This window comes from Thermobia domestica, chromosome 1 (assembly GCF_964235325.1).
Source record: "Thermobia domestica chromosome 1, izTheDome1.hap1.1, whole genome shotgun sequence".
NCBI classification, from domain to species: Eukaryota; Metazoa; Arthropoda; class Insecta; order Zygentoma; family Lepismatidae; genus Thermobia; species Thermobia domestica.
In genome coordinates, this window is record NC_137454.1 from 156,801,181 (window position 1) to 156,817,371 (window position 16,191).

The 16,191-nt window shown below is 37.3% G+C and overlaps 1 protein-coding gene across 2 annotated transcripts in view; it reads left to right on the forward strand.

The window, feature by feature from the left end:
* LOC145690285 (transcription elongation regulator 1-like) overlaps positions 1-16,191 on the forward strand; it is a 166,991-nt gene that overhangs the window by 27,636 nt on the left and 123,164 nt on the right. For both annotated transcript variants that reach the window (XM_081765045.1, XM_081765055.1), the window contains one exon: positions 3,328-3,477. In XM_081765045.1, coding sequence (XP_081621171.1) covers positions 3,328-3,477 — 150 coding nt within the window. The remainder of the gene's footprint in view (positions 1-3,327; positions 3,478-16,191) is intronic.

Sequence of the window (16,191 nt, forward strand, 5' to 3'; positions counted from 1 at the left end):
CACCGGAAGCTTCAGAGTTCAGTTCACCCCGGCTAATGAAGTCCTAATTATTGATCGCAAATTCCGAAACCATTTGAACTTGGACAAAGTTTTATGTATATACCTATAGAAACGCATCTAGTAGATTTCGTGGTTTTGGTACACAAGAAGGTGATGATAGATAGTAGTTATCCGAAGTGTTATCTGTCTGAGCGGCCACATAAGTGTCTGTTATTAGGTGACCGGTAGTGCAGATGCTGAGTGTCTGCCTGTGGTATGGTATTCCATGCTTCCTATAAATCTTGGCGTAACTTGACAATTGTCGCTGTCGGAGCCCGGCTGGCGGTTAGGAGTTATTTCAGCATATCCCATATGTGCTAGTTAGGGCTAAAATCCGGAGATTCAGCAGGTCAAGGTACAAAGGGTATATCAAGTAGGGTAACTTGTTATCCTGCTGGAAGAAGGGATCCCACAGAGAACAGGATTGATGATGTCAGGAATGTATGACGCGCTATTTACTTCTCTTAATAAACGCACAGGCCATTGAAATGTGTAGCTTTTTGTTTCATACGAAAATACTACCAAGTGCAGATACTTTATGGCGAATGCGAACACACGGTAGAGTTTGCTGCTCGCCTGTACATCTATGGAGATGCATATATCGTCACAGTATTCGAGACTCTTCAGCACTGAATATCACTTCCTTTCATTCGCCTCTTCGTTGCATTCTGTGTTCACATAGAGAACATGATGGCGTGGTTTTACTATTGGTTGGTTGGTGTCCCGAACAATCCTGTTCATGTGGTTTCCGGGTCGTTCTGGTGGCACATGTACTGTGATAACTCTCTGTCTCTCATCGTGTACATCACTGATGGACCACTGACATGTCACGACCCCAAGTGGTAACTATAGAACATCATCGCTCTCTCGCAGCTCAACTATGCGGCGAAGTTCGAAGGCAGTTGCAATATAATCGTCCGCTGTCGTCACTTTTTAATTGCAGATACAGTCTTTGATCCATACACAACAGATTAACACAACAACTACATTCGTCAAGTTTCCAGATGACCTCCAAACTACGAATAGCATAGCCTCAACAAACACTACGATCATCCTGCTCTGTGCCATAGCCTATGAGCGGGATCTTCAAACTGAGATCAACATTCCTTCTACAGACACTTGTTTTTGCATCAATATTTAATGTTGGGCAAAGAGTGTCCGAATCAGACATGGGAAACAAATATCATTGGAGCGTCTAAAGGAAAGGTACCCTCTTCACCTGCAACTCTTTACTAACACCGAAAATCGTAGAAATTTACTACTACTTCTGGTTTCAATGTTAATCTCCATAGAGCAAAAGCGGTAACACTTAACGAAAGCGATCTTTTGGAATCCATTCGGTCCAACAAAGGTTGAATTTCCTCCATTATCCTTCTGTTCAAACCAGAAGTGGTAGAAATTTAGTTTCCGGTTTCAGTGTTGATCGCGATAGAACAAATGTGGTAATAGATAGTGATACATATATAAAGGTAGGTAGTTGAAACAATGGAGTCCTTAAGCGAGAAAGGAAAGTAAATTGTTTACACTGAAAAGCAACACTCTATTTTCTTTTGCTACTAAACACGTGAGTGTAAGAAATTGTATGAAAGGAACAGGAGTAGCTGTGAAGACTGCAGGTGGGTACCATCATTACAAGCCTGCAACGTGTGTAGGATCATGTTTTCGCTATTTTCTCGTAACTCATATGTAAAATTAATAATTACCAGAGAATAGCGAAAAGATGGCCAGAACACTAACAAGAAATTGTAAACGCACGCACATGAATAAACCCACGTGAATAAAAGATGAACCCACACACTCAGTGTTCTTCTACCACAGAGCTCACTTGACAGGAATTGGGATCGAACCAGAGACTACGCACTGAAGGTGAAGAACAGAAAAAACTAAGAAGTATATAGTCCAGATGGGTGTTGGAATGAAGGGTAACATTTGTGGCTCTACCAACCTGGAAATACTTGGAGTTTAGTGGATGAAACTAAATCAATAAGAGTGCATGACAGCGAACGAATAGGAAGTGAAGAGAAAAAACTTGCGATATAGAGAAAAGCATTTGAAATACGAAAATTTGTAAAATAAAATAAATTAATAATAAAAATAAATAAATGAAAATAAAAATTAAAAGGATAAATGCATTATTTTTCACTACATAAACTTTTAAAAGAAATTATTTCTATTTATTGTTTTTGTTAATTTTTTCATTAATCTTCATGTTTTGATCCTCTTTCCTATATCTTGCAAAAATTTTTGTCTTTTATTTGTTATTCCTTCGCTCTCCTGTCCTCTTACCGACTCATTCGTCCCATTAATTCTGTCTTCCTTAATGAATTCAAGGTTAGTATCTCATTGTTAAATATTCATTTTATCAATATGTTCTCTAAGTTAGTCTTCATCTGGTTACAGCCTGATACACTATAATGTTACAGCCTGATACACTAATTATACTGTTTCTTCGTTGGTTTTCGGACCGTGTAAGTATATGTTGGACAACATCGTGTTTGGGAGTTTCCTCTGTTTCTCCCGTTTCGTCTCATATCTCATTCCGCAATTCTTTTATAGTCATTCACTTTCATTAATCACGCAACTTCTTTAACCTAAAGGATATAACCGTGCAGCTGTAAAGATTTCATTTGACCACGTGTCCATTCTAACATAGCACCCGCCGGCTGCTTCCCATCATTTTTTTGTGTTGTTTTTATTATTTTCCCTCCTACTTCTTCCCTCTCCTTGTGTAATGAAGTGTTTTATCTAAGCTCTTTTAGTGTACTATTTTAATGTTATATTTTCACTTTTTTTTAATGTAGCTAATTTTTTTTCCCGCTGCGGGGTTCCTTTGTTTAAACTTTTCCTGTATTACTTTTTTTTTTTGTATATACACGTAAATTGAACTATGTAATACTTGGTCTTCTAAGCTTACTTTCGTTTAAGGCTATGTAAAGTTTACGTCTTCTTTGAGAGAGAGAGAGAGAGAGAGAGAGAGAGACTATTTCCCATATGTATCTTTAGGTAGGCTGCCATCACCAGGGGGATATAGGTTCAAGGTATTTTAGGTGTAAAGTCAGTAAGAATAGGATTGTCAGTTTATAGTTGTTTAAAGTGTAGTTTCTTCCGTGATGATCTCGTTTTATTTTTTCTCACTGTTGTGGAGGTATTATACCCACTTCAAGTTTATAAATTCTTTTTTTTTCTTCAAAGTTGAGTGTTACTTTTTTTAAATTTATCACTACACGATGTCATACACACTGTTTTTAAAAAGAGAAAGTAATTTTTCATGTGTATTTTTTTTAACAGACAAATTCTTCACCTGGGATCGATTTAAGCGGAGAAATATGGGTGGAAACAAAAACTCCAGAGGGAAAGGCTTATTATTACAATGCACGTAGCAGAGAGACAACGTGGACGAAACCAGAAGGAAATGCAAAAATAATTACCCAAGAGCAGGTACGATTTTCATTTTAAAGAGTAAAATAATTCCGGAAAACACCACTACCACTAATCCTCGGGAGATCATTCCTTATATCAAATGAAAGAAAAAGTACTAATAAACGTGAATCGTAAAGCACTCCCTTACAAAGCAACAAGTTGCTGAAGACCCGAAAAGTCAGGTTTCGAAGCGACTTAGTGTGAGAACAATAAGGTCTATGACAAGCAATTCCACAAATTGAATAGGAGCAAGTAGTCGTGTTAAATATCTGTATATGAGAACCTTACGATACGTACATAAATGGATTTTCGAAAGGTAAATTAAGTAATGGTTGGATATCCGGCCTTATGTGTATCAAACAGTATTGATTGAGGTTGATTTATTGAACTCAAGCTGAATCTGTGTTATGTATGGATAAATAAAGCCAAAGCAGTTCTTTACATCATTAAAATTTACTACTTGCAACTTAATCACATATAAGATAACTACTTAGGTAGGTTATTATATTAAGCATGTGTACATGTGGTATTAATGCACTGTACTGTGTTGTAGAAATGCCACGTTCTGTCTGTATATGTCATTAAAATTAGGCGCAAACTAAGTACATCTATTGTAATGCGGATTTATTTCTTTTTTTGTTAACAGCCTAGATATTCAAGAAGAGTAAGTAATTTTACCATTCTTCTTATCCTATCATTAGTGGCAGATTAGCTGTCGCAAAATAAGGTATCCACTCATCATGGTCTTCCACTAATCTCTTCGACTTGTAAGATTTAGGATTATTTGTTTTAATACGTTCTGTTCATCCATCTGTTCTCCCTGCTTTTATTTTCCTTTCTCCTGGGGGTTTCTCTCATATCCTTCTGTACACAATTTATTTTCAAATAATATAATAATTTTAAATAATATAGCAATTATTAAGTAATTTAATAATTTAGAGAAAGTTAATAAAGTTTACTAAAGAAAAAAAATTCTCCTTATAATAAAGCAATACGGTAAGTGAAAATCAAATATAAATGATAAACTGCAGTTTTCAGCAGAAGATGTCTTCGAAGGGAATAGTGTATAAGTAGCGTTAAAGTTACTTGTCGTAGTAGTGATAATAAAATTGTAGATGCAGCATTCGATCCTGTATGTTGTATCAAACAAACAAACAAAAAATCAGTTCATAGGAAAAACGTACTTTGTTATTAAAATCTGTCTTGAAGAGAAGGCTCCTTTCTTTCTTTTTTGTTTCAACTGAGAAAAATCAGAAAAATGTGGTGGGTGAATTGGTAGGAAATCAAATCCCGGTCTCCAGCCAACGTGGTGTATGCTCTACTGAGCTATATAACCTATTTTGTTATTTTTAAATCTCATATATATATATATACAAATGGTGATAAGAAAAATGGAAACACCCGAACGAAATTGCAACTTACCAGATTAATATGGTGTCGGGCCACCTTTCGCCTTCAGAACAGCCTTGATGCGACGTGGGATGGAGGCATAGAGGTCGTGAATGGTAGCAAGTGGAATTTTACACCATTCCTCGTGCAGGGCATCGGCCAGTTCTGTGAGAGAGGATGGAGGTGGAAATCGTTGCCGGAGTCGTGTTTCCAAGACGGACCACAGATGTTCAATTATGTTGCGATCTGGGGATTGGGCGGGCCAGGGGAGGTGTTGAACTTCATCCCGATATTCCTCAAATCAAGCTGCAACAACGCCAGCTGTGTGAATGGGTGCATTATCATCCTGGAAGATGGCGTCATTGTCCGGAAACAACATCCGGACCATAGGATGCAAGTGGTCTCCTAAAATTGCGACATAATCGTTGGTAATGATTCGTCCGCTAAGTGTGACCACAGAACCCAATGAAAACCATGATATGGCGGCCCACAGCATCACCGAGCCGCCGCCGCCATGTTTCACAGTTGGGCGGAGACACTGCTAATCATAAGATTCTTTGGGCGTTCTCCACACATAAACACGGCCAGTGGTTGGGAATAGGGTGAAGGATGACTCATCCGACCATATCACACGTTTCCAGTCCTCAACGGTCCAAGTTGCATGGTCGCGGCACCATTTGCGGCGTGCGAAAGCGTTATGGTCCCTGATGAGCGATTTGGCCCGTGCAACACGACCCCGTAAGTTCATGTCATGTAATTCGCGGCGGACTGTGATTGTCGAAACAGGGTGAGGGAGGTGCTGATTGAGTTCCTCCGTCACTTGCTCCGCAGTGGCACGACGGTTCTGCGCAACAATGCGCTTTAATACCCGGCGTGACCTGTCACTCATGATTTTCTTCCGCCCACTGTTCCGCTTCCCCGATGTGGTTTTCCCGTGTGTTGTAAAGGCCGTCGTCACCTTCGACACTGTCCCACGCGACACACCTAAGACAATAGCCACTGCCGTCACACTCACTCCACATAACCGCGCACCAACAATTTGCCCTCTTTGAAAATCTGAGGTGTCTCCCATTTTATACTACCTCCGTCTGCTGCAGCCACTGGGCACTGCTGTTCCACTGCGCCTGACGTAGTATGGAGACCGACCTAACACACCACCACCAGCGGTCCGGCGCTGCGGGCGCCACGACACCACTGCCAACCCATACATCTGACGTGTTGCCAACTACAGGTGTTTCCATTTTTCTGATCACCATCTGTATGTATATAATATGTACATGTATGGTTTTTAGGAACTCATTAAATTTTATACAGCAACCTCTTTCATGCTTCCTTGTTTGATTTATTTATTTGTTTGCGCATTTGAGTTTTATGAAGAAATTGATAATGAAATGATGAGCATATATGTTTTATAGACTGAATTCAAACCTTACATTCTATGAACTGAACACCGCGAATGCCTGAACTCATTTCATTAGTACCGATAGTATATTTGGTGTTCATTAATTGAGTGTTGCAAATTATTTGGAATAACGTACGCCAGCTGGCTATAAAAAATAAAATCACTATGGAAATGGTATGAGTTTGTACTTCTGAATGTCAGATTTCTTAGAAAAATGTAAAGAGCTTTAATAGTTAATTGGTGGTTATAAAGTCTGGAACTCATAAGAGAACTCATTAACAACAATTATTTAAAGTTAAAATTAACTATTTATATAATTTATAGAAAATAATTACTTAACTACGTCTAAATTGTACTGTGATTTTACTTTATTGTTTCAGCAAACACTGGTGTTTTCATCGATACCTAAGTGTAATTCACATGTAATTCTTGTTCCTTTTCAAAATGACATCTTAAATTGGTTGCGTTGTGCTTGGTTGAACATTCTTTTCATTTTTTTTCTAATATAAAGACTTTGGGTTAGATCTTTTGCAACGATGAATGCAATATAGAACTAGTTTTGTGCTAGCACTTGAAATACTACTGTTACAAATTTTCAGTCGTAAGTTTACATATTTTTAACTTGCCACTCCATTACTTATATTCTAACTAAGGAATTGCAATTTTGTAATGTTACAAAAATAGTTCTACCGACATTTGTCGTTACAGAAATTGTAATGCAACGTGTTAGCAAGAAAAAACGAACGAAAAAAACAATAGAAAATAAATCACTGAATAGAAGAAATTACTTAATGACGTAATAGGAGAATATTAATAATAAAAGTGAAAATTATTGAATCACTCACTCTGAAGTCCAAATGTAATACGCGTATTGACACTACGTTTCAATGACCTTTTGTCATTTTCATCATTGCTTTCTTTAGGACGAAATCATGCTGCTAGTTGGTTCTGCTCTTAGCATAATTTCTTTCTAAAGAAAATACACGATGAAAATACAAGAGGTCATTAAAACGTTGCGTCGGTACACGATTTTTACATTTGGATGCTTCAACTGATTATGGATTATTTTTTTTTTTTTACTTCTATATTAATTATGAAAGGAAAACATGTCGATCTGTGCGTTACGCTGTCCTGGAATGTTATACAACCTTGCTTTAAGAGATTTGTAACGTTGATTGTTGAAAGACAGAGGGCACAACGAGAATATCTGAATAATAAGTGCTAAACGTCAATCCGTTACGCTAACTCCTAATAGTACATCATTTACCGTCCTGATATTAGTAGATGTCACTACCTGCGGGATTGTGTTGTGTGTAACCAAATCCTTGAATTATTTAAAAAAGAAAAAGTGGTATGGAGTTCAGGGTAATTAATGGGCAAATTATATACTTATAAGGTGTCTCAAAAGTCCCCTGACAGAGGGTAACTGTTATTATAAGAGTTGCAACAAAATGTAAGAGGGGAATCCGTCTCCAAATATGATGTTTTCAATCTGAAGTGAAGGAATTTTTTTAAATCGGACGAGCTGTTTGACTGTACACTCTTTATGCGGCCAATCTATTAAAATGCTACAATAGCAATTAAAACCTATAACAAGCTATAACTTTAGCTTTCAAATCTTCCATTTACGGTTATGTGCGATGTCACGTTTAACAGAGACAAACATTTTAAGTATTTGTACTTTAAATTAGTTAACTATATCTTCAACATGGCCATTATTTCTTTATTACATTTTTTTAGGGGACACTGAAAGCGTTGAAATAAAAAATAAAAATAAAGCATCGTATCCTGTGCGTTATACATTCCAACACAACATTGTTGTATATTGGGGTTGTATATGTCTCAGGCGTTTGTTTCATGGGCAAATAATAATGAAAAAGGAAGGATAACCATTTCTCGAGTCTAAGATAAATCTTTATTTTTTGAGTGTTTTGCCCAATGAACACCATATATAACTGACATTATAATTAATTGTATATGTAATGTATTTGCTTATTACATACTGCATGCAAGAAGAAAGAAAACACTGGTCATACATGAATTAGAAACTCTAACCGGAAGTAGGCTCAAATCTTGCAAACGGTGCGAGATATTGAGAAAAAATAATCGAAAAAATCTCCCCTTTATGATACCCCTTGCCGATTTTTTATCAAGACGTCTTTCAGTTGTGTCTGTAAAGGGACATATACATATGTTGTGAGGAATGAGAAGGAGATTTATGCTCATATGCGAATGATGCGCTGTGTAGAGTGCAGGTTCAGCTAGTGTTAAATAAAAATGCAATGTTGCCATTTACTTGCCATTTACTTGGACCCAGTGAATGAAGTTCCTGTCTTTTACACTAACGTGTAGATGGCCAGCCCCCATTCGCCATATTCTTACAAAATTTATCCACCTCCGGCCCGGCCTTTCCTCCCCTCTCCCAGCTCCTCTATTAATGTAACGTTACATTTTCATTTAACATTGAGCGCATAAAGAGTATAGAGCCCAAACGGCTCTTCCGATTAAAAAAAAAAAAAAAAAAAAAAAACTTTAGATTGAAAATATCATATTTGGAGGTTTTCCCTCTTGCATTTTGTTGTAACTCGGATAATAACAGAGTTACCCTATGTCAGAGGACTTTTGACACACAATATATATATATATATATATATATATATATATATATATATATATATACATACATACATACATACATATAAAGGTTTCTTACTGGTCAAGGAAAACTCAGAGAAAATGGTGCAGTAGGGAAACTCAGGTAAAAAGACTGGAAATCAAGAAAATTTATAAAATACATTTTTTCTAACATTATTTGTACACCAATTTCAGCTTAGCCAACCATTAATGATCACAGTATTGAACGTTGCTAAAAATTTTATGGGTGGTAAGTGGAATGTATGTATGAACAATTGATAATTATTTGTCTGTATAGATTAAATGTTCTCATATATAAATATTTACCGTTATTTATTCCTATTTATATGTCAACGTCATCCGACATCTGTCATGAAAGTGAGGGAATTTCCTGCCAAAGGTCCGGGAACGTCAGGGAGAAGTCAGGGAAATAGATTTCTCCGGATCAGTAGGAACCCTGATACATAAAAGTTAAATGTAAACAATTAGAGCATTTATTTAACAATTAGAGCACGATTTTAACCTATAGTGTAGAGCAATGGTTCTCAACGTTTTTTAACTGACGACACACTTTACTAAACGTCCAGGATATCGCGTCACACTTGTTTTGAAATTTTTTATTATAAATAATACCATCTATTATAATAGTGAAACCAATTAGTGTTTATAATGACTGTATACAGCACTGAGCATTATTGTTACAACTGGAGGTGTTGACTGGTACAGTCTGTCTCGATTCTAATTATTATTAAATTCTTTATGAGTTTTAAATTCTAAAATTTCGGGACACACCTTAGGAAACTGTATGACACACCAATGTGTCACGACATATCGGTTGAGAACCACTGATACAGAGCAGCCGAACACTTGGGCGCAGTAACTATTTATTTTTGAAAACAGGAGTTGTTCGAGCTCAGAAATCGTGCACAGGAGTTGTTCGAACTAATTTGCATTAAGTGTCATTATTGTTCAACTTGACACACGCAGTCAATGTAAGATGTCATTCTGAGAATAAACGCAGAGAATAATTATTAACAACACTTAACCTGAATACAAAATGTGCTTCATGCTGCCACTATTCGCACCACACTTGCCAAACAGTACTCGTACGTATGTTTCTGTGATAAACATTGAAGGTCTGATTTCCATTTTCCTTCAACTGACTGTGACTGTAGTGCGCGATAACTTGGCTTCACCTGAACATCCTGTTGGAGATGTTTTTGTAGCGACTTTTGAGTTGCACTATGCCTTACAGTGAACTCTTTCTCACTTCGTTTGTGTCCATATACCTTACGTCTACAAAGAATTATCTCCTCCACTCTGTCGGTTTTGTCGAATTGGTTCAGCGTCTTTGCTGCTACAATAGATTTATAATCAAAACGACATTACCATATGTTCCAGACATCATGTAGCCATCTTATAGATTCAGAAGATTGACGTTGCAGTATATTGAAGAAATAATGTAGTAATTTGCAGGGGGGAAAAGAGGTAATCGTTAAGCGGATCAGAAACAAGCAATTTATTTTACACAATTGATGAAGATGTAAGAAAGTAAATTTAGAACTCAATTTCAGTCGATGATAAAGGAAGAATCTTTTCTTTTTTAGCAATTAAAATTAAGAAGAAGAAGAGTAAGTAACTAATCTTATTTTTTCGTACTTTTTTCATTTCATGAGAGACAAGAGCAATCTTGACTCTTTCATGTAGTTTTAAGAATGAAAGTTCCTCATTGGTTACAAAACGATCAGGATATATAGTGATTAGGAATAGCAAGAAGACAAGCACTTTCATATTTCGGTTGATTTTACTGTGAATCTAGTAATAATGGTTTGACTCTATGGTTAGAATCGAGTGACCAAAAATACAGTGGATTTTTAACATACAATCATTCTTCGCTTGGGAATAATAAGTTGTATGAATGATCATGCATATTCGATTTGAGTGTAAGTCCTCACACAGTTGATTTAAAATAACTTTTTATAATGCAAAGAGTGAATCAGTTTGTTTTCACGTAATCCGAGAGCGGTGAATTCACCTAAATTCATTCAAACCCTTAGGGAAAATCTGTGATTGATTCCAATCACCCGAAATTCTTTGTTTGTCTTTTTCGTTTTTTCTTTTTTCTTTCTTTCTTTTTTTTAAAAAAAACGAAACAAAGCCCATAACTTTTTGTTTTCGAAGTTGAGGTCAAGTTGAATCGGTTCCTTGCGTACGAAATCGGAGTATTTCTCCATTTCATGAATTTTCCAGAAGTAACCTGAAATTAGTTTTTCCAGTTTTTTAACTTGGGCAAAGCGAATTCTTGCATAAGATACTCTTATTTTTTGTGGTTGGTGCTCGTTCTGGCTTTTGGACAACGTGTAACTTAAATAAAAAGAGAAAAATCACCAAAGCTAGCACTTATTAGTACTAATCTGTGTGATAGTTCCGCAAATATATAATTCGCTTCATCAGACATATTATCTTATGAAGGCAATAATATATTTACGTTAGTAATATTAAGTGTTCGCTTTGGTCAGAGCTGAAGTCAATGTGCAACTGTACCGCACATGCGAAACCTACAGTCGTGCATCGTGCATCCAAACTATTTTCCGTTGATTGTAAGATGCTAAAGTGACTCAATCTTCAGATTGGTATATGCGACTTACCTGTAAACACAAAAATATCTGTAACAAAAAGTAACTTTCATTTGATATATTGTAATAAATTTGTTTCAGCTGTAACTTTTAACGTAAAAATATTGTTTAAATAGACTTAACATTTATATAGTTATCAATATATTGGAAACGCCTTATTGAGTTCCAGCTTGTTGGAAAAATATGGCATTGGAATACCTTACGTATGTAGTACAGTGTATATTCGTCGCGGCATTGAGGCATGTAACTTGAAAGATGTTTTGAGAGGAGTAGTGGATAATTTTTTGTGTAGTGCAGGCAGCGCCCAGTTCTGACAGCGATGATGAACGAAAAAATAAGCTCCAGACTCGCTTCTGTAAAGCTAACCATACATGTTCAATAAAGCTCAAATCTGGGGATTGATCCAGGGTAGATGTTCAGGTTCATCTTAATGTTCCTCAAACCACCCCTGAACAGGTGTGGCTATATGTATTAGAACCAGTGTGCAAATTAGGTAATTTACATTGGGGGGGTAGGGGGATAAAATTCGACCAACAGGACGTAGAGTCTGAAGGTGTAATAGTTCAAAATGAAACAATAATGCCTTAACACCCCCTCCCCTCACACACAAATATGATATGACATCTGTAATAAATAAGTGATTTACTAATTGAATAAATCTACTGACAATAACAATGTATATAGCTCATTCGTGGCTAAGCGGTAAGCGTTCGCGCCCTTGACGTGAGAGACCCGGGTTCGGTTCCTGGAGGAAGCTCGTGCTTCGCATTTCACGTTAATCAGTAAGTCTTGTCTCATATAGCCTCGCTGCTGAAAGGAACGTTAAACTCAAAGTCAACTCAATAACTATGTATATATTGTTTGACATGCACATACTACACTTAATCTTGCTGAACGTATTTAAATGTTGTACTCACTCTCGTGCTCGTAGCTTTCTAAGATTTGTTTACCTAATAATTCGGCCCGAGTGGTAGCCATGATGACAAGCATACGTTAATTTTTCCCTTCATATTAAAATGTTCTATTTATTGGATATTATGAATATTTGCAAACTTGCAAACTAAAATGAAATATAACAAAAATTAAAACAAGACGATAATAGATACAAATGTAGAGGATGAAAATGACACGTTTCGCCTTCGCCCAGTATGGTGGAAGAAGCTATTTGTTTACTTCTTCTTGGCCAAACGCTAAGAGCATTTATAAATCCATATGTGACTGTTATGCGCAATTAATACATTCAACTTCACGAACGATGACGAACTGAAGGGTATGAGAATACGGTTGCAAGTAACAACTGTAGTCATAATAATATAGTTCAACTAAGCAACGGTGAGAAATGACCAAAACTGAATCGTTTACATTGCATATTTCGAAATACGGCTAGCAGATTAAACTTACAAGAAATGACAAAAACACTTGCCTGCAAAATTCAGGTCATTAAAATGTGCTTAAAATATGATTGCTGATCTTTATGTATTTTGGTACGCTAATTCCAAAAATAACATTCTTATTTCTGTATCACGTAAGACTTCTGTAGAAAAGAGAGTCATAGTTGGAAGGAGAAACAGCTTATATATTCTTACTTTATAAACATATTTTATGAAAAGTTTACCTCTCAGTTTTTAAATAAAACTCGAACAAATATGCTTACAAGTCCTCATGTTGTATCTTTGCGTGAAAATTCCGTCTTTGGCATTTTCTTTTGTGAAATGATTGCGGCTGCTAGCATGTTGACGTTTCATCTTTCCTGGTACGTACCTTCGGTCCATATCCTTTATACTTTGATGAAATTGTTCTTCTTGCTCGTCACTTACTACACCTAAATTCCTCGGGAAGCAATTTGAATGTGAGTTAAGGAAGTGCAGCTTTACACTTATTGAGTATTTCAAATTTTTGAATTTTATTAGCAAGTTTTTTACAGTGAGCTTGGAATTAGGGTCCTTCAATTTACCAAGAAACTTGTGAACGACTTCTTTAAATTCGTTCCAAACCTCTTGCTCAGGTATACAGAGGTTGTTCAGTCTAAATTTGGCCAATTTCGACACCTAAAAATTTAGAAGAATCCATGGCGCCAGGTCCGTAAGTGCGCGATGTGTTTCCCTTGGTTCCTAACAATATCCCGACATCGTAATTTCTATTGTAATAGGCTTCTCTGAAGAACTGGGAGGGGAATCTTATCTCATTCCCTTTGCACTGCTTTCCGAAGTCCTTCCACAGTTGTCACACGCCGTTTTCCCAAAGCCCGCTTCAGCAATCCAAATCCGCAATAGGACTTGCATCTGGAGATTTAACAGGTACCTTTTTGAAAGGTATCACCTGTATACCATTTGCGTTCTCCATCTCCCTGTAGAATGCGAGGGACGATCGTGAGGTATGTGATGAGGCTTTGTTCATGTGAATGCGCACCAGATTGGCGTCATTTCCGTACATTGTTGGAATCTCATGCGCGTAGATCGGCCGCATGATCTGCTCCTGAAAATACTGCGAATTTATTGTGCAGTTCTTCGCCACCTTACGAATCTTCAGTTTACCTCGGTAACAGTAACCAGTAACGACCATGAACTCTTTTGGGAAGGATTTTTTACAGACACGGACCCACCTTCTGAAGTTCTTGGCGCCTTTCTCTCGGTACATGATGGCTCTCAGTTAGCCGCAGTCGGAAAGGTAAATCCATGCTTCATCGAGCGTTACGACGTACATCCACCTTTGTTTTGCCAGATGTCGTTCGTACAGCTTCCGGGCGTTACACTTTCGTTCCTTTTGGTGGGCATCCGTGAGAAGATGGCCGCGAGCTTTCATGACTGTTTCCAGCTTGAGTTGATGGTGTAACGTCTGACTCACAGTCCCCAAAGACACGTCAAGACGATTAGCCATACACCTTTGTGTTGGCGGATTTTCTTGCATTGTCATTTTGCGAAGTTTCCTGCATGGTGGAGGTGGCCTTGGTGCATTCCCGCTTCCTAGGCAACTTCGTTGGTGATCCAAATGGTGGAGCTTCGTTGCCCTTGTACTTTTTAATAACATTTTTTATTCCACTTAAACTGATGTTGCAACCATTCTTCTTGCACTGTTTTCTAATGACAGAAACACTAAAGTGGACATCATAAAGAGCCGCAACATAACCTTCCCCAAACCGGCTTAGTTTGGGCGGCATTTTGGTCACAGAGTGGAAACCCACACACTTGGAAACAAATTTAACACTACACTCACAACAATGGTCCTGTTTTGTGCGTTATTGTCGCCCGCGCGGGAAAGCAACTCCGTTCCTAGGAAGCCACAGCACAACACTGCAGGACGCCACGAGCCAGGTCGGGTGAGTCCGTTCTGCCCGGGAGGGGAAAGGAACGAAATCGGCCAAACGTATGCTGAACAACCTCTGTAATCGAACTCCTTATCTTTCATCAATTTCCTGATGTCTAGACCAATAAATACATTCTCTTTCAATTTATCTTCTGAAAGACCTGGAAACTTTTCAGTTAAGTATCGAAAAGATTCTCCTTCTTTTGACAGAGCTTTTACGAACTGTTTCATGATGCCAAGTTTAATATAAAGTAGCGGGAGCAGGATTGTACTAAGATCAATGCATTTCTGAGCAATGCAGAACGGGACGTCTTGCTAAAGGTAGATTTGGATAAACAGTGAGCTTCTTATTTTTCTGTTGAACCCTTGTATGTCGCACATACAAAACTAACAGTCATCTGTGTAATTTAGGGGTTCTCTTCAGATCATAGGCATACCAAAACGAAGAGTCTGGTTTGTGCTCTTCCACCACTTTCGAAGGTCTTTTACACTTTGTGGGGAGCCCAGGATTTATCTTGGTCACCTAATTTTACACCAAAACAAACGAAATACACATTTTTGACAAAGTTTGTTATATTCTGCTAATATTTCTTCACTACATACTCTCCATAGATGTATAAAAACGAATCTGGTGAAATACGACAATCCCTTGGAGCCATTTAAACCACTTTTTCACAAGCACTATGGAAATTTTATAGCGCAATCAAACACCGTTTACATTGAAAGCTGTCAATTCACCTATATAATAGGTATACTTATAAAGAAATTGAGAATCCTATAATAAGAAATGGTATTCTTTTCCATTAATATTGCACAAAATTCAGTTTAATAAAGAGTGGTGCATGAATTTTGCTTAATAAAAGTAAATTTAATTGAAGAAATTAAATAAAATCTTTCAGTTTAACGTTCAGCGATTATGTCAAACTAGGCTTAGGGAAACGATGATTCAGGCAAGTGAATGATGGTGGAAGAATTGGTAGAATAAGAAAGTGGGAGGAAACAAGAGTACCCCGAGAAAACCCACGGACACGATGTTATTCATCACAGACTTACTGAGGCAGGGATCGAACCAAGGACCCAACGCACTAGAGGTAATCGCTCTAGAACTGAGCCACCGTGCCCCCAGATAAATTTAATTAGTAGGAAGAATATTATATTTGCTTCCTACACGTTTACCGTGTAAATTTGAAACTGCATTATCATTAGTCTTCCTGCCATTTAGCGAGAACGTATTTACGTATAGCAAGATGTGCGTTTCTGGAAGAAAGAAAAAAAAAAACCTTACGTGATAAAGCTTTTCCGCTTATTCCATTGAAATCAGCACCCCGAAATCTATAAGAATCACTTACTACTTTGTAAACACTTTTT